Genomic DNA, 24,822 nt, shown 5'->3' on the forward strand with positions numbered 1-24,822 from the left:
CCCTCTTGGAATGACTCCTTACCCTCTCCCTTAAAACCCATATCCTTTTGTCTTTCCTTCTCCTTCCCTCTTTCCTGACGAGGCAACCATTGGTTGCGAAAGCTAGAATTTTGTGTGTATGTTTGTGTGTCTATCGACCTGCCAGCGCTTTTGTTTGGTAAGTTTCATCATCTTTCTTTTTAGATATATTTTTCCCACGTGGAATGTTTCCCTCTATTATATATATATATATATATATATATATATATATATATATATATATATATTACTGAAATCATGGACAGAATAATCTGAGCATATCCTCTCTCTCTTTGACAGAACATTGTGGTCCACCTGTGTAGCAATGAGATACTTAGCCAATCACAGTGTGGATTTCAAAAGCACAACTCTACTGAGTCATTTATACAATTTACTGAGTACATATAAAAATCTTGAAATGATAAAGTCTCATCAGTTGGGATTTTCTGTGGCTTCCTGATGGCATTTATTGCACCAATCATTATATTCCATTAGATAAGTAAATTTTTTATGCAATACATAGTTCAGCACAAGTTTGGTACAGTCATTACTTAAGAAACAATGTAGAAAGTTACCCTACATTCTTTGAGTAATACAAAGAGAGATGCCACATCATACTCATATGGAGAAAATGTAATGGGAGACCCACAGAGGGCAATCATTGGTGCAAGCTAATTTTGTGTTAATGATCTGCCATCTTATTTAAATCAGGAGACAGAATTAGTTCTGTTTGTAAGTAATATAAGCATTATTTTGAACCTGAGCAAAGAAGCATCAAGATGAAAAATAAATGATACTTTTGTGAAAGTTACTAACTGGATTCGCACAAATGGGCTAACTTTAAACTTTGGAAAAAAAGAAAAAAAAAACAAAAAAGAAAACAGTTCATCCAGTTTTGTGCTGCCAAAAACATCCCTTTTGCTTTTAACCTAGAGCATCCACAAGAAATAATAAGCAGGGTGGAAAATACTACATCCTTCTGTGTGCATATTCAGGGGAATTTAAAAGTGAAAAAAGTGTACAGCAGACTCACTAATATGTTAAGGTTTGGCTACTTTTGCAGCAAGAATAATTGTCATCTTCAGAGATTTAGAAGTCAAAGTTACCATATTTTGCATATTTTCATGCACTGATTTCTTATGGGATAATATTCTGGAAAAACTCCTCACATTCACAAAAAGTATTAATTGTGCAAAGGAAAGTAATTAGAACAATGGGTGGAGTTCATACAAATACATTTTCCAGGTATCTCTCTAAGCAAGTGGGAACATTAACCTCAGCCTCATAGTACATCCATTCACTTACAAAATTCTTTTTATCAACAAGCCATCTGAAGTTGAAAGTAACAGAGATATTCACACATACAACATTGCAAAGAAAACTGATGTGAATTACCCTTTAATGCAACTAACTTTGGCACAGAAAGCTGTAAAACTGACAATCTAGCCATGGGAATAAAAGTCTAACGATCAGCAGAAGTCTTTTCAAATGTGGATTAAAGATGTTTTTCCTTAAAAACTTCTCCTACATCGTAGATGAATATCTAAACAGAAAGAGTCATTTATACAGAAAAAGCCTCTAAATGTCTAGTATGTAGAAGAAACAAATATTTTAAAAAAGTAGGTAATGTACAGGTCTATGATGGAATAACAGCAATATGAAAAGGATAGATTATTACTCAGCACATAGAGGAGACATTGAGTCAGACACAGTCACAAAGAAAAAGAACACCAGAAATATTTTCAGTTTTCAGACAGAGTCCTTCTTCAGATATAAAATTCACACACATTCACAAGGCTCATACATTTGTACAACAAATGAGTTGTTTAAATGCGACAGTCTACTACTGATGAAGGACTTTGTCTGAAAGCTGAATATATTTCTAGTGTTCTTTTTCATTGTGCCTGTCAGTGACTCAACACCTCTTCTATGTGGTGAGTAGCAATGTATCCTTTCCATATTATTTTTATTCCAGTATGGGTTTTCTTGCCATATTTTTCTGTCTATATATGAAGGCTAATGCCAGGAACTACTGACACAGTTTTTCACTAATAAATAGACTTATACAGAAGAAAAGTTTATGTATATAATTTATTACTAATACACCATTAAGTAACTAACTAACTTGCAGTTCCTTGTACAAGTGAACCACACAGAGTTTAAGGATACACTGAACTGTTTGCTGATGTTTCTAAAGATGAACAGAATTAAAATAGTCACAGTACAAAATAAGGACCATGATTCATTATTCCAACACACAAAACACGACAGTAGCACATATTAATGACAGCGAAAAGCCGAGGAAAGAATCTACAATTCACAGACAGGTGTATATTTTCAATTCAGAACATGAGCTTATGTAAAAATCAATACACGCAGACACTAAAAGTGACTCACAATTGATGTGAAAGGATGGGGGAATGATTTGAAATAACAGACTGCAGAAACATTACATTTGACACCTTAGGTTTCTGACATATCACAAACACTTCCACATGGAAATATCACTGTCAGACATTAAGAAAGAAGGAAGGTAGATTGGGATTTAATCTTCCATTGACAATGAGGTCATTACAGACAGGGCACAAGATCATACTGGGGAAGGAAACCAACTTCGACTATATCCTTTATAAAGGTACAATCCCCACATTTGCCTTAAGTGATTCATGAAAATCCCAGAAGTATAAATATGAATGGCTAGATGGGAATATGAAAACCAATGTTCCTAATTGTAAGTCCTATGCTTTATCACAATGACATCTTGTTTAGAGTGCCAGACTGAAATATTGTAATACGTGTATCTGATGGGAGTCAATGATGACAATATAGCAATGGAAATAAAATATCAGTGTGCTTCATTACGCTGTCTGCTACAACTGAGAGCTGCACAAGTTGCCTCTCCTGGGAAATGGCAACAATTTAAAAAAATTAACTTCTTTCAGCAAACATAAATTTTCACCTTAGTTCCTTTGCCTTTTTTCTTTGAAGTTCCAGTATCATTCTTTCTCTTGTTTCCATGTATTTAAGAAACCTATTCAATATTCTTCATCATCTGATCATTTCTCATTATTTCCCCAGTGAACATACTGTTTTGTCTACCTGTCTCCTAAACTTTATCATTCTGCATTTCTGTATTTTATTCTCTTAGTCAGTGCAATTGGCGCAGCAGTAGGAATTATTTATACACCTAACCACTCATAAATATACTTAAGGCTATTTGCAAAATTCATAGTGAGCATTTCGTATTGCTGCTCTAGCTATAGACTCACCTGAATACAGAAGATAAGCTCACTTGCTTCCATAGCAGTTTCTCAAGCAGACACACACAAAAATAAACATTTACATATCACAACACTAGGGAATTTATTTACAAACAAGACAGCACTTACTTGATAGGACAGTAAGCAGAAATATGTAGTCAGAGAATGTGATCAGACCAGCACTTCCAAGCTTGTAAAAAATGCTGTCCTCATCTAAGGCAAGTTCCAGTTTCATATGGACATTCTGTGAAAGATATTTGCTATTAATACTCCATACTGTGACAAATTCACAGTGTATATCATTTCTGCAGAACAAAAATGAAGCTGTCTACATATAAAGTTCAACTCAAATTTCCTCACAGCAGAGAAATTTGGCACGTTAACTGTATGAAAAAAAATTCCAAAGGTGCCTATGATTAAACAATATTCCAAATGTTTTACAATGAAGCACAATGTTCAATAGTGATAACATCGCATAATGTGTCATGCTCATATACGACACTGCAAAAAATGTAATGTGGAAGTTGATTCTTTCATAAAAGCAGTTTCTGGGTCCACCAGTTCATTATCTATTACTTAAATTATCATTTTCTTAATCAATAAAACCCAATTATTAAACAATGCACAAAAGAGCTGAGCTTTATTGAGAACATGAAGAATTATTAAGCCTCATTAAATTTTTGACTGCTTATTGTGATGTTGCTAAACTATAAGACAGAATTGTTGGCCAATACTTATTTTCAGGACACGAAAAATGTAATACTGCTGATAGACACATCTACAAGTAAAAGTGATGCCTGAAGATGAGGCCCCACTACAAGTGGGTGGGTGTCAATCCTGTGTTCTGAGTGACTTGTCGTTCCTTTTTAACATTGCCCAAAATATCCCACTCTCCTCCCCAATGGAGTAATTATTAGTTCTGAAAGTCCTTTTACTTTTATGGGTGTTTATTGCACCACTGTACATTTTGCTTCTTCAAGGTAACTAAAGGAGAGAAATTCTGTCTCCTTGCTCATTAGCTTCCTAGTTTGAACTTTGCAATTAACGTTAAAAGTTTTATACAAAGAGTCAAGTATGAATTGTCATTTAAATTGGAGACCTCATTGATGCATATTTTTTATAGCATCCTGCTTAATAGCTGCTAATACTTCTTGGAATTTTCATTTGGAATACAGCATCTGAAGATTTATTCTCAACATCTGGTGCTGTTTACAGGCATCATTTGAACAAACAATATGAAGAAATTCTAAGATACACTGTTCAGCCACAAGCACCTTTCCCCATTAGAGCACGCCCTCTGTGACAAGAGCAAAAAGATGCAATAGCAAAACTGTAATGTAATGATACTGTCCAAAGCAATTATAAGAATGAGATAAAAATAGCTGTCATTAAATGTCATCAAAAAAGCTTATCAGTATACACACCTTATGCCACACACAGTACAAAGATGGGAATTATGTACTTGCTCCTATTTGCCACTTAATCACTACTCCCTTTCACTGATTTTTACCAGTAAGGTATTTGACCTAAAATGTTTATTAAGAATTTACTGGGACCTTCTACAATTAATCCGTTTAAGACAGTACTCATTTCACTCTACATCTATACTCTGCAAACCACCGTGAGGTGCATGGCAGGATGATTTGATGTGTGTTTCTAAAAAAATAATTTTGGGTGGTTTATAGAGTAAACTATAATCATAAACTTTCCAGTTCATCCTCAGCAGCAGCAATTAGCAAACTCAAAATTATGAAACTGTATTTTCTTCAATTTCACCTCTAAGGAAATAACTTTCAACAATCCAGCATAACTATGGCAACACAATGAAGTAGTGTAGCCAAAAACTTAGGTATGTTTAAGAACTTGTAGCTGAAAAATTCAGTCGCACTGTTGACATTTCACAAAACCCTTGTATGAAGGCTTATATTGTGGCATTTTGTTATTATACACAGGTGATTTCACACTATTACAGATAATTGCTTCTCTCTATTTGATGACAAATTGCACAATTGTTGCACCTTTTACAGAACATGAAGTGAGAAATGCATTTGTGCATCGCAATTTTCATTATCTTATTATGTCATTGTTAGACTTGTCATGGCTTGCTTTTGCATAAGAATTTTGGGAAATAGCAACGGTTTGAATAATTTCAGCACAAACTATGTAATTTTTTTTCCAAATTCAGGAAACACACATTTCTAGTATTTAACATACTCACACACTGCCAATTTGAACATTTATGTGCCACTCTACCACTTACGTACTAGCAACCTGAACAACTATGATCACTTCAGATGAAAAAGTTTACAAACCCAAACACATTAATTTCATCCCCTATGTAGTTGAATCACTTATTTGACTGACATCACTTTCTGTGCTTGTTTCAGTTTCAATAGTGTTCTGTTCAAATTTGAACTCATAAAATTTTAAGAGCATGAACTGTTGTCCAAATTGAATTAGATATCCTATTAACAACAAAAGTTGATCTTTGTATTAAAGATACAATGAATTTTGGAGAGATACTTCTACAACTATACCTTTTAACATAAACTGACCCTTCAATGGATCTCAAGTACACAATTTTCTCTTTTGCAAATCATTTTCCGTGAACAAATGCAAAGAAAGTATTATCTCACTAACCTGCTCACATTAAAAATACTCTAAATAACACTAAATTGCTGTTGCAGCATTGATATCTATTTGTATGTCATTTTATTGAAAATATAAATGTATTTTATATGAGGGAAAGGAGGGTAAGAAAGTGATGGAACAGAAAACAAACAAAAATTCACATGAATATGTTAGCCTCTTACATTCAGTCACAGCATTAAATATCTGCTGATACTCACCAGCATTCATTATGATACATTATCCAATTATGGGCTTTATGTTAGTGCACACACATTAAAGATGATACTGATAAGGCAAAGTGACATAAACTCATCAAGGATGAATTACTCCTCCATTATGTAGAAATGTGTAATACAACTAAATATGTGCTTCCTGCAGCTTCAAGAGTTATGGTGGTTATGATAAGAATGATCATTAAAGAAGAGTAATAAGTGCACTGCTAATAACACAGACACACTGTGGTTTACTACAAATTTTATTATTTCATGATTTATGCACAGCTGTTATTTTCTCAGCAACTGTTTTATATATTTCAGAATAAAATTCAGTCATCACTTGTGAAATACATTTTCTAATTGTGCAAATGATGACTGAAGTTTATTATTTCAATTAGAGAAGCTATTATGTTATTTTAGTATGTATGCTTAGACATTACACTGCTTTGATAATAATTTGTTATTTACTGAATTTTATTAAGAAATGCTACAAGGTTTGATAGATGCCTAAAGAAAATGCACAAAATTTATGACTGTAGAAATAACTAACTATAGAAAGCAAGTCAGAGTGAATTTGCTACCAGAAGCATTTCTACAAGCATCCATATCATTCTTATAGGAAAATGCAATTCTTGAATGAGTGACAATGAGGGTGTCATACGAGGAAATATAGTTGTGACAGATCTAATGCAAGGAATATAATCTGTGAGACTTCCAATTTGACAAGTGTTTGATAGTATTGAAACCTGAGATTAAATTAGGTTTGATGTTACTGAATAGCCCATGCAAATAAATAAGCTTTGTCATGCTGTTTAATGAGAATGAATTGTATAGATGAGTAAATTATATCAAGCACAAAATTTTCAATCAATCATCATTTTATTCTTTTCATAACTTTAAAATTTTGTATCTAAAAGGTTAAAATATTTATGACAAGTGTCACAAGAGCAGAGGACACACAAAATCATAGTATTTATAATCCAAACTGAGTCAGTGATATGGACATTATCAGTTTTTAAAACATACTGAGGAAGGAAACAACTCAAAATTCTGAATACACATCAATTGTAAAAGGCTGACTATGCACTCCAAAGCTATGATGATTTCTCTGTGCATGGAGTTATGTGAACATGCATTGGCTTCCTTGTAGTGCACAACTAATTTCAGTGAATATTCAGACATAGTTTGCTTCCACAAAAGCATAATTAAATCTGGAGCATTGGTAATGTCCAAGTACGGAAACATTTTAGGGGACACCACCAGATACCTACTATTGTTTCTGTAGGTAATTCTGCAAACATTTTGTCCAATCTTGGTTGGTTAATTATTTGTAAGTTCCACACATCAAAACTGTGACCTCCCACTATGATGTAGAATAAGTACATTAGCACACTGCACTTCAGGGAACTCTTTTTAGTTACTTTACCACATATATTAATCTGATTTTAAACAGAAATCAGTCATCAGTCTAAGGATTCATATGAACATAATAATCTTTACTGGGCATTGTGCTAATGGAGGTGGTGAGCTACTGCCAACTTCTCATCTGAAAATCAGCTCACCCAGCCAGTTAGGGGGGCTTAAATTTGAACATGTCACTTAAAGTGCCAGAGAATACTCCTACGCATAACATCAAACTTTGATTACTAAACTGGTACATCACTAAGCTAATCAAAACAATGGACTTGCAGTTTTAATTGTAATGGCAAAATACTTTCCACTCAGAAATCACTTGCAGATATGAACCAGAGTATATTACATTTCTTTTAATTATATCTTGCTAACTTTGCATAATGGATCCAAGCAATATATTTCTGTAACTTCATTATTCATTCTACATATGAGTAACATTAAGGCTATATGGAAAAGTACTAACAGAGGGAGAAATTGTCTATTCTAGAGTCTAATTTGCCAGATGACCAATTTTCTCTTCCCCCACCTAATCGGCAACGGGAACAGAGGCAACTTCAAATAAAAAGCTACTTAAATGTAAAGAACCATTTGATCAGAGTTGCATTACAAACTCTGGTAGGTTTAAGTAGTACTCATGCTACATAACTAGAACTCAACATCATGTTTTTCTTGCAAGTTTGTCTTTTGCTCTTCCCAAAATCTCAATTAAATAATTACCTTTGTTTGATGCTATGCATCTATAAACAAGACACCCATCTCTACTTATTCAATCAGTCTCCAAAATTTGGACAGTAAGTAAATGAATTATGCCATTACCACAAGCCACATTTTTCTCCTCAGAAAGTTTTATGTAAAAAGATTTCAAGTTCTCATTTATTACTGAAAGATAAACCAGAATTGATTGATAACATCAACAACATATCAAGAGTCTCTGCTGATGCACCATGGACATGTGACATCAGCTGCTCAAGTAATTAACACTGAAATTCACCAACAGCTGTGTACTTAAAATGTTATTTTAAATTATTTTGACTACCAGTTTCGGCATTCCACTATGCCATCTTCAGGTCCCATATGCATCTCTCAAAAATAAATGATATTATCATACAGTGCCATATATTCATGGATGTCTTGAAGTCAAAACCATATCCCAGATGCTTCATTCGAAGCACTTGAGTTGCACTCAAGTCTTCGAATAAAGAACTTGGAATTTGGTTTTCAATTTACTATGTCCAGTAACATATGGCACTGTATGACAATATTGTTTATTTTTGAAAGATGCATATGGGGCCTGAAGATGGCATAGTGGAATGCTGAAATTGGTAGTCAAAATAAAATAAAATAACATCTTAATTACAAAGCTGTTGGCAAATTTCATTGATAATTACATACCAAGAGGGTTTTTTGTGGTAAAAAGAAACACATACTGAATATCTTCCTGGAATCCAATGATATATAAGAGTTATGTTTTCATCATTTTTAACTATATCATATTCTCAGTTATAAATTGCAACAGGTCATCTTTTGCTTTAAAATAGCTATCCCCAAAGCCACCCACACACTCCACCAATGTTTACTCAAAAACTGATTGACATGGACCTGCATTCGCTGATAGACACTTGTCTCTCAGCCCCATCAGTTAGGATCATTATCCAAATGCATTTCTTACGCCAAGTTAAATGGCTGCAAGTGGTACACCAAGCCTTGTAGACACATTGCACAGTTTTCATGTATACAGCAACAAATCAAGCAACTTCAGCTACAGTGTGTTCATGGACACGTCCAAAGCCAATATGACCTTTCTGATATTCAGTAGTGTCTCCATGTTAAACTATTTTACTGTGGTGATTTCATACAAACGTCTGGTGCACTTATGTGCGTGTGCATACTTGCATGCACCCACATACACTCCTGGAAATTGAAATAAGAACACCGTGAATTCATTGTCCCAGGAAGGGGAAACTTTATTGACACATTCCTGGGGTCAGATACATCACATGATCACACTGACAGAACCACAGGAACATAGACACAGGCAACAGAGCATGCACAATGTCGGCACTAGTACAGTGTATATTCACCTTTCGCAGCAATGCAGGCTGCTATTCTCCCATGGAGACGATCGTAGAGATGCTGGATGTAATCCTGTGGAACGGCTTGCCATGCCATTTCCACCTGGCGCCTCAGTTGGACCAGCGTTCGTGCTGGACGTGCAGACCGCGTGAGACGACGCTTCATCCAGTCCCAAACATGCTCAATGGGGAACAGATCCGGAGATCTTGCTGGCCAGGGTAGTTGACCTACACCTTCTAGAGCACGTTGGGTGGCACGGGATACATGCGGACGTGCATTGTCCTGTTGGAACAGCAAGTTCCCTTGCCGGTCTAGGAATGGTAGAACGATGGGTTCGATGACGGTTTGGATGTACCGTGCACTATTCAGTGTCCCCTCGACGATCACCAGTGGTGTACGGCCAGTGTAGGAGATCGCTCCCCACACCATGATGCCGGGTGTTGGCCCTGTGTGCCTCGGTCGTATGCAGTCCTGATTGTGGCGCTCACCTGCACTGTGCCAAACATGCATACGACCATCATTGGCACCAAGGCAGAAGCGACTCTCATCGCTGAAGACGACACGTCTCCATTCGTCCCTCCATTCACGCCTGTCGCGACACCACTGGAGGCGTGCTGCACGATGTTGGGGCGTGAGCGGAAGACGGCCTAACGGTGTGCGGGACCGTAGCCCAGCTTCATGGAGACGGTGCGAATGGTCCTCGCCGATACCCTAGGAGCAACAGTGTCCCTAATTTGCTGGGAAGTGGCGGTGCGGTCCCCTACGGCACTGCGTAGGATCCTACGGTCTTGGCGTGCATCCGTGCGTCGCTGCGGTCCGGTCCCAGGTCGACGGGCACTTGCACCTTCCGCCGACCACTGGCGACAACATCGATGTACTGTGGAGACCTCACGCCCCACGTGTTGAGCAATTCGGCGGTACGTCCACCCGGCCTCCCGCATGCCCACTATACGCCCTCGCTCAAAGTCCGTCAACTGCACATACGGTTCACGTCCACGCTGTCGCGGCATGCTACCAGTGTTAAAGACTGCGATGGAGCTCCGTATGCCACGGCAAACTGGCTGATACTGACGGCGGCGGTGCACAAATGCTGCGCAGCTAGCGCCATTCGACGGCCAACACCGCGGTTCCTGGTGTGTCCGCTGTGCCGTGCGTGTGATCATTGCTTGTACAGCCCTCTCGCAGTGTCCGGAGCAAGTATGGTGGGTCTGACACACCGGTGTCAATGTGTTCTTTTTTCCATTTCCAGGAGTGTATACATGCACTCCAGTTCACTGCAAAAGGACACATGTCTATTTGGTATCAGTTTTACACTATCTATATTGCTCCAAAGTAACCACTGTGCTTTTTTAAAGGGGTTGTTAAAACACACATCAAAAACAGTTTTGCATCACCCCGGTTCCCAGAACTCCTGAAGATAGACGTTGACTGTGGATACTGTATCACAGACATAGTCCCTCTGACTATTCAGAGATGTCACTAAACCCGCTCAAGGATGTAAACAACCACATATGAGCAGCACCTATTAGATGGAAGGGATCTGGCCGATGATCAGTTCCAGTTATTCTACCAGAAAGGAGGTGCTCGGCTCATGTTGTCTGTAGTTCAGCCATGCCTAGATGGTAAAAACCGCAGTTGGATCGTGCCCTCATTGTTACTTTGGGTGGGGAAGGGCTCTCAACAAGGAAAATGTCCAGGTGTCTCCGAGTGAACCAAAGCGATGCTGTTCAGACATGGAGGAGATACAGAGAGACAGGAACTGTCAATGACATGTCTCTCTCTCTCTCTCTCTCTCTCTCTCTCTCTCTCTCAGGTGCCCACGGCCTACTATTGCAGAGGATGACCACTATCTACGGATTATGGCTTGAAGGAACCCTGACAGCAATGCCATCATGTTGAATAATGCTTTTCATGCAGCCACAGATGTTGTCTTATGACTCAAACTGTACGCAATAGGCTGCATGGTGTGCAACTTCACTCCTGATGTCCATGATGAGGTCCACCTTTGCAACCACAACACCATGCAGCACGGTACAGATGGACCCGTCAACATGCCGAACGGACTGCTCAGGATTGGCATCACATTCTCTTCATCAACGAGTGTCACATGCGCCTTCAACCAGACAATCATCGGAAACATGTTTGGAGGCAATCCAGTCAGGCTGAACGCCTTAGGCACACTGTCCAGTGAGTACAGCAAGGTGAAGGTTCCCTGCTGCTTTGGGGTGGCATTATGTGGGGCCGACGTACACCACTGGTGGTCATGGAAGGCGCCGTAATGCCTGGAACTCTTGGAACAAAGGTGATGCAATAATTTTTTTTGATGTGTGTATTTTAATGTGGTGAAATTTGATTGAACAATGCAAACTCCAGGTAGGAACAGGAATCAACTTTCCTAGCTCTGAAATGTTTTCCTACAATTTTCCACTGCTCTTCTCTTTACAGTCGTCTTAACAAAATGTTTAGTGATGAACTACTGTGTCTGTAAAACAGGAAGTTGAAAATCCCTTAGCCTAGTAATGAGAGAGCATTTTCTCAGTCAAACTCATGCCGCTTCTTCAACATAGTTCAGTTTCAGTCCATTGCATGTAGTCATATGTTTTTCCTGTGAGTAGATTCCATTCACGAAGTGTGCTTTTAAAGAGTCAGAAAAAACACCTATCTATCTACATTTACATCTCTTCTGCACAAACCACTCTTCAGTGTTTGGTGGAGAGTACCTTGTGTTCCAGTGTCACCTCCTCCTTTTCCTGTTTGCGGGAAGAAAGATTACTTGTAAGCCTCCATGTTGGCTCAAATCTCTCTCTGTTTTCAGGTCTTTTCATAAAATATGCATAGGAGGGAGAAATATAATGCTTGACTCTTCTAGGAATTTGAACTTTAATAGTAAACCACACCATGATGCAGGTAGCACCTGCAACTGGAGTTGGTTCAGCAATTATGTGATGCTTTCGTGCTTACTACATGAACATGTATTGAAATTCATTGCTCATCTTTGGATCTTTGCTATTTCCTCTATCAATTCTATCTGATGCAGATGACAGACTGACAAGCAATATCCAACTCATTAGTCACACAAGCTTTTTTTTAAGCAACCTCTTTTGTTGATGGACCTCATTTCTTGAGGATTCTTCGAATGAACCTCAGTCTGGCATCTGCCTTAATTGGGATTAGTTTTACATGGTTGTCCCACTTTAAATAGTTCAGTACACATAACTCTAGTTATTTTATGGAAGTAACTGCTTCCAGTGATTGTTTTGCAGTCGGGAAAACATATAATAATGGGCTTTTCTATCTATGCATGCACAATACATTACATTTGTTTAAACTGAGTGTCAACTGCCACTCTGCCTCATGGAACTTTTGACATTGTCTGCAGGGTTATTTAAATTAATTGTGAATAGTAATGGTCCTCTAACACTCCCTTGGGGTATGCTCCAAGTTACTCTTATGTCTCAAGACTTATCTCCATTGAGAATTAAGTGGTGTATTCTGTTTGCTAGAAACTCTTGAATCCAATTACACAGTTGGCCTGATATTCCATAAGTCCATATTTTGTTCATTTGTTGCCCATGTGGAACAGTGTCAAATGCCTTCTGGAAGTAAAGGAACACAGTACTGCCTGGGCACCTTTATCTGCTTCTTTCTGGGTCTTGTGGACGATCAAAGTGAGCTGGGTTTCACACAACTGCTTTTTAGAACCTATGTTGATTGCTAAATAGCAGATTTTTGGTCCTCAGGAATGTCATAATACCCAAGCATAGCCTTTAAACCTGTCCTTTGGCCTCAAAAGGACTTCCAACCAAGTATTTATTTGGGTTCAGAATAGATGGAAGTCAATGGGTATCAAATCTGGTGAATGTGCAGATGTTATTCAATTCGTATTTCTGATTCATCAGTTTTCTCATAACCAAAGCACCTTTGTGGGCAGTTGCATTGTCCTAACAACAAATATTTTTTGTTTTTGCTTTTCGTTTCAATACAACCACTGCTCACACATTTTTGCATCCAACAGATTGACAACATTTGTGCAGCATTCATCAATTATAGTTTTATCCTTCGCAAGGAAATTAGTACAAGCAATTATGTTAGGTTTCCAACAAAAACTGACTGTAACTTATTCAGTAGAGGATAAACACTATCTTTTGTGGTGAAAGATCACCAGCTTCACATCAGTTACATAATTTTTAAAATAAATATTTAGCTTTTACTGGGTGCTTTTATAGTTTGAATCTTAAATTAGTAGTAGTAGTAAGGATGGATGGAGTGTGTGAATGCAGGGGAGCTGACTAAGGTTCGCAAACAGCTGAAAAGAGCATTGGCTGAGGTCAGTTGTCTGCAGGCTGCTGCCTTGGGGTGTAGTGGTGGCAGAAAATCTGGTGTGTCACATACGACATCTCAGGTGTCACTTGTTTCCTCCACAGGCTCTGCTACCATTCACCCTGTGAATGGACAAGTAGTTGCTCCTTCAGCAGGATACAGGTGCATGGGAGAGGGATTTGCTACTTTTTGGGATCTCCAACTTTAGGCACATTTGGAGCCCCTTAAAGAAATAGTATCCAGGGCTGGGAAGAAATCCCATGTGTACACTGTATGTTTGACATGGGATCCGATCTGAAATGAGGAGGTGGCACCGCCCATAACTATCAAAGGTGCAGGATGCAATTATCTGCACACTGTGGCTCATGTTGGCACCAATGATTCCTGTTGCTTGGATTCTGAGGCCCTTATCAGCTCAAATGGGCAGATAGGGGAGGTGGTGTCGTGTGCATCGTGTGTGTGTGTGTGTGTGTGTGTGTGTGTGTGTGTGTGTGTGTGTGTGTGTGTGTGTGTGTAGAGGGGGGATGGGGAGGGGGTGGGGGAGGAAGAGTTAGGCAAAAGTTTGATGTCCTCTCATGAATACTCACCAGTTCAAAAAGAGGGAGCAAAATCAGATCATGTACAAAATAAAGGCATTTAGACTGTCAAAATTTTATCCCTACCTGAATTTACTGGCCTCCAGGAAAATTGTCAAGCTCAAATTATTCTCAAAACTGAAAGATGGGCAAAACTTGAAGTAGAAAACTCTAAAATATTTAATGAGGCATGGAACATACATCAGAAAGAAGACAATTAAAAGCCACAGAAGTGTTCATTATCTGGACACAAGCAACCAGCCCAGGTGAACTCAAGTTAACCTTTGTATGTTTATACCAGCTACCTAATTCTGTGGTAGCAGTTGTAGAGTCATTCAAAGAAAGTCTACACTCAGTAGTGTGGAAGCACCCCAATCATGCAATATTAGTTGTAAATGACTTTAATCTACCGGGTATAAGGTGGGACATATACGATCTCATTGCATGTAGAACAGACAGAAGCAGGTAGAACAGACAGAAGTAGTTCTGAACATGTTTCCTAAAATTTGCTTTCAACAGCTAGTTCGACAACCCATGCACAATGAAAATATTGTAGACTTCATAGCTACAAACATTCCTGACCCTATTGATGATATTAGTATAGAGATAGGGATTAGTGATCATGATGATATAGCAATGAGGGACATAAAAGTTAATACACCCATCCAGAAGGCTATAAGAGTATTTACAATGGAAAGAGCAGATAAGCAGTGTTAGCATCCTACTTAGAAAATGAAAGGACATCATTTAGTTTCAGCATGATGGGCACAGAGGAAATGTGGGCAAAGTTTCAACAGGCTGTAAATCAAGCTCTGGAGAAGTATGTTCCAAATAAGTGAGTTAAGGGATGGAAAAAACCCACCACAATTTAATAACAAAATTCAGAAAATGGTGGAGAAGATGAGGTTGTTTCACTCTTGGTTCAAAAAAAGGATGTAGAAATATCAACATCTGAATATTAGCAGAAATTTGTACACCTATAAAAAGGTCAATGCAAAAAGCATACAACTGCCACCATCATATTTCAACAAAAGATCTTGCTGAGAACCCAAGAATAATCTAGTCCTACATAACATCACTAACTGGGTTGAAGGCTTCTGTCCAGTCACATGTCAACTAGTCTGGTGTGGCAATAAAAGAAACCAAAATGAAAGCTGAAGTTTTAAATTTCACGTTTAAGATATCATTCACACAGGGGCATCATACAGGCATACCATCGTTTGACCTTTTCACAGACTACTATTGGACGACATATTAATAAGTGTCCCTGGTATAAAGAAGCAACTATAGGAATTCTTGTTGTATATGTTCGAGAATTAACCATGAATGAACGTCCTGCACAGACATCTACACTGCTGGCCATTAAAATTGCTACACCATGAAGATGACGTGCTACAGACACGAAATTTAACCAACAGGAAGAAGATGCTATGATATGCAAATGATTAGCTTTTCAGAGCATTCACACAAGGTTGGCGCTGGTGGTGACACCTACAACGTGCTGACATGAGGAAAGTTTCCAACCGATTTCTCATACACAAACAGCAGTTGACCGGCGTTGCCTTGTGAAACGTTGTTGTGATGCCTCATGTAAGGAGGAGAAATGCGTACCATCACGTTTCCAACTTTGATAAAGGTCGGATTGTAGCCTATCGCGATTGCGATTTATCGTATCGCAACACAGCTGCTCGCGTTGGTCAAGATCCAGATGAGTGTTAACAGGATATGGAATCGGTGGGTTCAGGAGGGTAATGCAGAACGCCGTGCTGGATCCCAACGGCCTCGTATCACTAGCAGTCGAGATGACAGGCATCTTATCCGCATGGCTGTAATGGATTGTGCAGCCACTTCTCGATCCCTGAGTCAACAGAGGGGGACGCTTGCAAGATAACAACCATCTGCACGAACAGTTCGACGACGTTTGCAGCAGCATGGACTATCAGCTTGGAGACCATGGCTGTGGTTACCCTTGACACTGCATCACAGACAGGAGCGCCTGCGATGGTGTACTCAACGACAAACTTGGGTGCACGAATGGTAAAACACCGTTTTTTTGGATGAATCCAGCTGTTTACAGCATCATGATGGTTGCATGCGTGTTTGGCGACATCGCGGTGAACGCACATTGGAAGTGTGTATTTGTCATCGCCATACTGGTGTATCACCCGGTGTGATGGTATGGGGTGCCAATGGTTACACGTCTTGGTCACCTCTTGTTCACATTGACGGCATTTTGAACAGTGGACGTTACATTTCAGATGTGTTACAACCCGTGACTCTACCGTTCATCTGATCCCTGCGAAACCCTACATTTCAGCAGGACAATGCACGACCGCATGTTGCAGGTCCTATATGGGCCTTTCTAAATACAGAAAATGTTCAACTGCTGCCCTGGCCAGCACATTCTCTAGATCTCTCACCAACTGAAAACGTGTGGTCAATGGTGGCCGAGCAACTGGCTCATCACAATACGCCAGTCACTACTCTTGATGAACTGTGTATCGTGTTGAAGCTGCATGGGCAGCTGTACCCGTACACGCTATCCAAGCTCTGTTTGACTCAATGCCCAGGCGTATCAAGGCTGTTATTACGGCCAGAGATGGTTGTTCTGGGTACTGATTTCTCAGGATCTATGCACCCAAATTGTGTGAAAATGTAATCACATGACAGTTCTAGTATAACATATATGTCCAATGAATACCCATTTATCATCTGAATTTCTTCTTGGTGTAGCAATTTTCATGGCCAGTAGTGTAGAATTCAGGACAGCTGTTACAGCTTAGCCTGTAGACCATATGACTGGTTTCACAGGTAGCCCTGCCTTTGATGGGATAGGTGACGTTAGTAACCGGACTGATGTAGGTGGCGGTGCGAGGATGTATGGGACAGGTCTTGTATCTAGATCTATTACAGGGGTATGAGCTATGAGGTAAGGGATTGAGAGCAGGGGTTCTGTAAGAATGAACAAGTATGTTGTGTAGGTTCGGTGGATGGAATACCACTGTGGGAGGGGTGGTAAGGGTAGCGGGCAGTCACCACAACCATCATGCTGTGGTACTGCTGCTCGCAGTGCGGTTTCAGTTGCCCGAGACTGCAGTCATGTGTGTGAGTTGCTTTTGCGTGTGTGTGCGCGTGTGTGTCTATTGTTGACGAAGGCCAATGGCCGAAATCTTTAATTGTGAAAGTCTTTTGTAGTGCCTATCTGCAACTCAGCACATCCGCTACATGGTGAGTAGCAACTTTGTTTCTCATAATATTGTTACATCACAGACAAAGGTATCATCAGGAATGCTCCAGAGAAGAGTGACAGGACTGCTCCATTCTGTACATACATAAATGATATAAAGGACAGGATGAGTAGAAATTTGTAGCTGCTGCTGATGCTATTGTATGTGAGGAAGTGTTATTGTTGAGTGACTACAGGAGCATGCAGCATGACTTATAAATTCTATTTGGTGTGGTGAATGGCAGCTTGCTCAAAATGCAGAAAAATGTGAGTTAATGCAGACAAGTATGACACAGTCATGTTGATTAAATGGCCAGGTTCAAGTTTGTAAAAGTGATATGAGATGGAATGAGCACATAAATACATTAGCAGGGTAGGTAAATGGGTTATCAGAAGAATTTTAGGAAGGTGTAGTTCATCTATGAAGGAGGCCACATATAAAACTCTAGTGCGACCTATTCTTGATGAACTCAAATGTGAATCACTGGATGGAAGATGACATTCTATTCATGAAACACTATTGACAAAATTTAGAGAACTGATATTTGCAGCCAAATGAAGAATGATTCTACTGCTGCTAAAGTACATTTCACCTAAGGATCACAAGGACAAGATAAGAGAAAGTAAGGATTGCATGGAGGCATGTAGACAGTCATCTTTCCCGCACTCAATTTGCAAATGGAACAGGAAAGGGAATTACCTACAACATCCCCCCTGCCATCCACCATACATTGGCTTGTCAAGTATGTATGTAGTGACAGACGTAATTTATTGAGACATTACTTAGATGAGAGCTTCATTTTCACATTTGCTTTTATCCAGCAGTCAACAAATTCAGTGCCCATCTTCTACTGTCTTCGCATAATTAATACTTAATGTAAAATATGCTATTCTCTCTCCTGATTTTATTATGCTATTACATATTTCATACACATTTAACTGCTAACTATACAACTAAGCCTGTGGTTGCAGTTACAGGGCCATCTTTGCATCAATCATCTCCAAGTACTGCCGCATTGAATACATATGCTCATATTTTTAATGCTCAGAAATGAAGCAGCACATTCTTTACAAACCTTCCCCAGCTTACGATGAATTTCTATTGGTGAGAAACCACACAAAACTAAGAATTTTATCATGGCAGAGCATTCCAGTTCATTATTTTGAATGAAATAATGCAACATGACTAATTAAAAAGTGAGAGCAACAAACTGTTCCACAAATCAAGCTTTAATTTACTTACCCTGTTGTGCAACATGTGCCAACATAACAAAATTAAAATTTTATGGGTTTGAATGCCATCTCTGAAAGTCCAAGAATTTTTCGTCTTATCCTCATGAACACTTGTTCTTTGTATGCAGCATTTATTTCAATTCCACATGAACTATTTCTGGTATCAGATGCCATGAAGGTTGAATGGTCGCGGAAGAAGATGGGCTTAGATGACCTTTCGGGGGCATCATCATGGCCACCCAATACTGTCATTGCATGGCAAATGCACTGCTGTCTCCCACCATGTGAATACGGCAGCCTGTAGCATTCCACACAGCCTGTATATAAGTGGCCATCTGGTGCACAGCTAGTTAGTTCCATGCTCACATCTGAGATTGTTGGATCTAACTTCAGTGTTCTAGGACTGCTTGATAACCGTGCTGTTTTTTCACTTGGTTACCCTCTTTGGTTGTGTTGAAGCCTTAGTTTAGTGCATCATTGTCATTTAGGTTGTTTGTCCTTGTCCAGGTCTGCTGTTTGTCCGTAGTCTAAATGTTGCATTTCACTTGCCTGCCATTAGTCTGAGTTACTCTTCTGCAGGTGCTTCTCCTGCCCTGTGGCTCTTCCGTTTCTTCCAGAACTACAAAGTGCATATCGATATCTGCTACCCATGGATACAGCACTATTTGCCTTCATAATTTACAAGAAAAATAATCATAATCTGCATGTCTGACTTTCTGCATGATGAATTTGTTTCTTCCTGTCTATGTACCTGTTTTTACCCTTCAACTTGCAGCTCTATTATCACTTACAACATAAAGGTTTTTTTTTTTTTTTTTTTTTTTTTTGAGTGATATTTTGCAGTTCCTTTAGTATTTTACAAAATGCAGCCATTCTCATTTTTAGTTCCATTTTCTATTTGTGTTTTTGCTGGAAGAATGTGTTATGGACAAACACACTGCTGTTCTCAACAAATTTTTTAAACATGAGTCTCCTGAAAAATTGTCTTACTTTTGCATTAAAATTTCTTTTTAATCTGTAATAGTGACATCTGCAGTCATTTATCAGCTTTTGCAATTCTTAACAGAGGCCTGCAACCTAATAATTAAAATGTGAGCATGTTGATGCACAGACTTTAAAGATTTATATGTACATGTTAAAAAATCTGCCTACAATATGTAGTTTAAAATGAGGCGGGTGGAAAATAGTGGTGAATAGCAGGGTATGAGAATAAATGTTTAAAAAATGAAGGCAACAATATTCACAATGGAAATGGGTAATAATGTGAGGAATGGCAGATAAGAAAGATTTTATGATGCAGAATTAGTCATGTCATCATATGTGATGAAGTGTGAGGAGGGGGGCACAGCAGATTGGTAGAAGATGAGGAAACTATACCTACATTTTTTAGTACGCAGTTATGGGAAATATTGGAAAGCTTTGCAGCCTTACATGGTGCTACAACAACAGCAAAATATGAAATGTTTACTAGCTTTTTAAATGCTGGTCTGGAGAAATGCAAATAGACTACACTAAAAAATGAGGCTGCCTAAAAATGGCATATGGATCGAGACAAATACTAAAAAAGATTGAGAGGTTGGAATGAAGTTGGTTTGGGAGCTGTTTGGGGGCATAATGGCAATTAAAGATGCTTCAATAGGCAACCTGAATTGACAAAAGGGAAGATAATGGCTAACAGTTTATATCAAGATAAATTCAAACAATGAGTTGCAGAAAAAAGGCCTGCTTTGCTGGCAAAATAACTTGGAAGCAGACAAGGTGAGGTAATGCAGCACATCTCCAACTGTAAATTAAAGACACTGGAAAATACAAAAGAACACCCTTTTCAGACACTGGATTTGCCATTTCATTACACTACTTATCTTCTAATAATTCCCTTTGGAGATATTCACAAGGAGTGGTAATTGTTGCTAATAATAACAATCAGTTTCGACTGAATTGTGATGTATATAATCACAACAGATGATAGGAAAGTAATTTCCAAGTACATTTTCCCTCATTTTTTAGGACTCAACATGGGTTCTGTATTCTGGTGTGTAGGTCTTCAGCAACCTCCCATCTCATAAAACAAGAAACTGAGAATACCTATAAATGCAAAAGAACATTTGGAACATAAATTATTAGCCACAATGTTCACAAATAATCTGATTATTTAGATTCAAGGAATGACGATTCCTGTTGACTGCATCACAAGCATTTTAAAAAAGTGTCCATATGGAATACAGACAACAGCTGTTCTATAATAAATATCAATTTGTTCAATCAGACATTAGGTTGTAAGTATGAGATATACAGCAGCTACTCATATAAATAAAGAAGCAGTGTGTGTTTTATTTTTTTAAAGCGCGATCTGTTTATGAAAATTTAATGGTACTTAATAATTTACACAGTTTCTAACAGCTGCTCTACCTTTTTAACAAGTAACTTGACTCATTATACATCCCTGAACCCTGAAGGTTCTCCTTCATGATGGGATCTACAGTACATTATGAAGGACTGACTGCATCAATGAAGAAGTAGAAGAAATCAAATAAGAGAAACACATCACAAAACTTCAAATGTTCACAAACATAAGAAACAAAAAGTGAGTGCCAGTGTGAAAAGGATGGAAAATAGTTATAGCATTACACAGATGATTTCTCATCTTCCTGCATCATGTATTCCACTTTATTCCCCAGTACAATCTTTGTGGCTCTAATTGCAATGTTCTCTCAACTCTAAGCAGCTTTAAATACAGTATTATGTTTTTCAAGCACAAATTTTCTCTGTCACACAGGGCAGGCATTTATCATCCACTTGTACCAATTTCCTTCTTCCCACAAACATTTCTCTTGGATGACTCAGTAAGAATACAATTTACAGGACCAATAAGAAGAAAATTTTTGAACAATTAAAAGACAGATTACCTTATACGCTATCAGTAAGAAATGATCCATTAGTTTGATGTGCTGTTCTAGATGATGAGTTGAATCAATGAAGTAATGTTTTACATTTGTTTGTATACTGTATACAAAAAATTTATTCTACTTCATCTGCAGAATAAGTTTTTTTTACGTGGTTTTTTTTCAGACAATCATATTATCTGTGTTTCATTTGAAGAGAGAATTTTGAACACTTTATCACAACAAAAGTCTTCGGTGAACCATGTAAAAGACTGCCAGAAGTTTATGAAATATCTGACACTAAATCAAGAAAGTGACAATGTGGCATTGCAAGATCAACTACTAAAAGTTTATGAAATATCTGACACTAAGAAAATAGCAAAATGAATAATACGATCAATTTTTGCAAAATAATTTAATGGGATAGATAGAAAATCTACTCAACAAGCGGCAGTAGAACACACACATAAAGAAAGGTTGTAATTAGGCAAGCTTTTGGAGCCAGCACCTCTTTCCTTAAGTCAGAAAGGTTGAAGGATGGAAGAGGGCTGGAGGAAAAGAACCAGAGAGGTCTAGGAAAAAAGTAAATGCGAAAACAAATTTGTCAGTAATTTCTGGATAAGAACTGAAACAAGTTTGTGCACCACTTTCTGACTGTTACATAGGTTTACCATTTCACTTCAGGAGTGAAACAGCAACACAAACTGTGAATGAATGACAATGGCCCTGCACCAATGAAAGAGAAGTCGGTTTAATCTGTTGGAAATATTAGTCAGTTGCAGATGCTGGAGGGGAGGGTGGGGGATGCTGATGGAAACTAACCAAACCTTCTGACTGAGACAAAAGTCATCTTCCATCAGGACTATGCAAATGCTCACAAAGAGGCCCTTCAGAAAAGGGAAAACTGAGGAGCACCCATCCCATTCACCAGATTTAGCACGGAATGAAATTTTCACTCAGCAGCAAAGTATGCACTTATATGAAACTTCCTGGCAGATTAAAACTGTGTGTCAGACCGAGACTCGAACTCAGGACCTATGCCTCCCGCGGGCAAGTGCTCTGCCAACTGAGCTACTAATGCATGACTCATGACCCGTTCTAACAGCTTTACTTTCGCCAGTACCTCGTCTCCTACCTTCCAAACTTCAAAGAAGCTCTTCTGCAAAACTTGCAGAACTAGCACTCCTTGAAAAAAGGATATTGTGGAGACATGTCTTTGCCACACCCTGGGGGATGTTTCCAGAATGAAATTTTCAGTCTGCATTGGAGTGTACACTCATATGAAACTTCCTGGCAGTAACTGTGTGTTGGACTGAAACTCTGGACTTTTGCCTCACACAGGCAAGTGCTACAAAGGCAAAGATCCCGAGTTCAAGTCTCAGTCTGGCATAGAGTATTAATCTGCCAGGAAGTTTCAGATTTAGCACACTTTGATATCCACATGACTGGAAAAGTCTCGAATTCAATGTGGATATTATGTAGTTGTAAATGAGTATTTTGCAGACCTTTGAGAATTGCATTTTCACTGTGGAGGAAACTGTGTACAGATTGCACTGGCCTGAAAGATGGATATATTGGAGCAACAAGCCAATTTTAAAACACAGTTCTCATTGCTATGACAAGAGCTTTTCACACTGCCTTTGTACTGTTTGGATTCAATTAGGATCTCCAACAGAGAATTGGTAATACTTTGAAGTACCTGTTCAACAGTGAAATATTTCTTCCCTTAACAGCTCTTTGCAAGCTTTCTATTTAATTTTTTCTGTATTCAGAGCAGAGCAGAGCAGAGCAGACTGCCATATGTAGCAGAGCAGACTGCCATATGTATGTTCTCCCTTTCTCTCTCTCTTTCAGTTTCCCAACACCGGATACACATTGACTTACATTTTGTGTTACATAAATGCTTTCATGAGTTTATTGCAAGTTTTATTATTCTTAGTATGTCATTTTATGGTAGCTTTAAAAAGCAGTAATGTGTTAGATTGACAGAACATTATGTCATATGTTGTTAAACTACCAAACTACAGTTTAGAATCCAATTTTTTGTTCTCAAGTAATGTATTTTCATAACGTTTGTAATAGTGTAACAGATCTCGAATGAAGCAGCTCTAGGGTCTTTATAGTTACTAAACTTAATTAAAATATAAATACTTAATGGCAGTAGATTTTGTATAAATGCCAATAGTACAGCAATCTGACTAAGATATGCAGGGAACTGTTAGCAAAAATATGTCCAAATGCTGTACAAATGAAAGCTAGAAGTGCACTTTAAACAGAAGCCTATTGCACTCAGGTTACATTGGAATTAATCATAATTACATCATGCCTAGGAAGAGTGTCTTCAGTGTGCTCAAAGCTGCAGGTTGATCTGTGCTTTGGGATGACAGTCTAGTTTCCTAGCAGAAACCTACAGCTAACCTCGCATATGGTTTTGTGGACTATCAACTATATAGACTCAGCAAGCAACACTAGTCTGTGAGAAACCATGACAAAAGGGATATATCATCAGAAAGATTGTGCAAGCATTATGCTAAGTAATCATTAAATGGAAGAGCTTACCTTAAAATCCTAGCAAGAAAATTTAAAAGTTTTAACAGCTTTTGAACAATGTTTTCAGTGGGTGAAGTACTGATGCCAAAGTTAAATTAATTCGTGTCTGAAACTGATGAGAGAGTTGTCTGCTATGTTCACGTGTTTATGTTAAATTGTTTAATGCTAATAAAGTAATAAAGGAAAAAGCCATTCCTGAGCATGCAAAGAAAATAATGAAATGTGAGTTCTTTTCAATAAATACCTCATCATGGTTCTGGAAAGATACAAAGAAAAGGTAAAAGACTCATTACACTGACAGAGAGAAAGAAGTTAGAATAAAACAAAGTTGCAGACACATCAAGAGATATAGGTAGGTTTTTACTGTGACACACAGATGAGAAATAAAAGTGAACCACATTATATGAGTCAAGCAGTAAAATAGAA

At 38.4% G+C, this 24,822-nt stretch overlaps 1 protein-coding gene across 6 annotated transcripts in view; it reads right to left on the bottom strand.

Moving 5' to 3' along the window:
* LOC126418931 (calcium uptake protein 1 homolog, mitochondrial) overlaps positions 1-24,822 on the bottom strand; it is a 538,349-nt gene that overhangs the window by 62,301 nt on the left and 451,226 nt on the right. For all 6 annotated transcript variants that reach the window (XM_050085962.1, XM_050085964.1, XM_050085960.1 and 3 more), the window contains one exon: positions 3,408-3,522. In XM_050085962.1, the coding sequence (XP_049941919.1) occupies positions 3,408-3,522 (115 nt within the window). The remainder of the gene's footprint in view (positions 1-3,407; positions 3,523-24,822) is intronic.

Source organism: Schistocerca serialis, chromosome 9, assembly GCF_023864345.2.
Source record: "Schistocerca serialis cubense isolate TAMUIC-IGC-003099 chromosome 9, iqSchSeri2.2, whole genome shotgun sequence".
Taxonomy (NCBI): Eukaryota; Metazoa; Arthropoda; class Insecta; order Orthoptera; family Acrididae; genus Schistocerca; species Schistocerca serialis.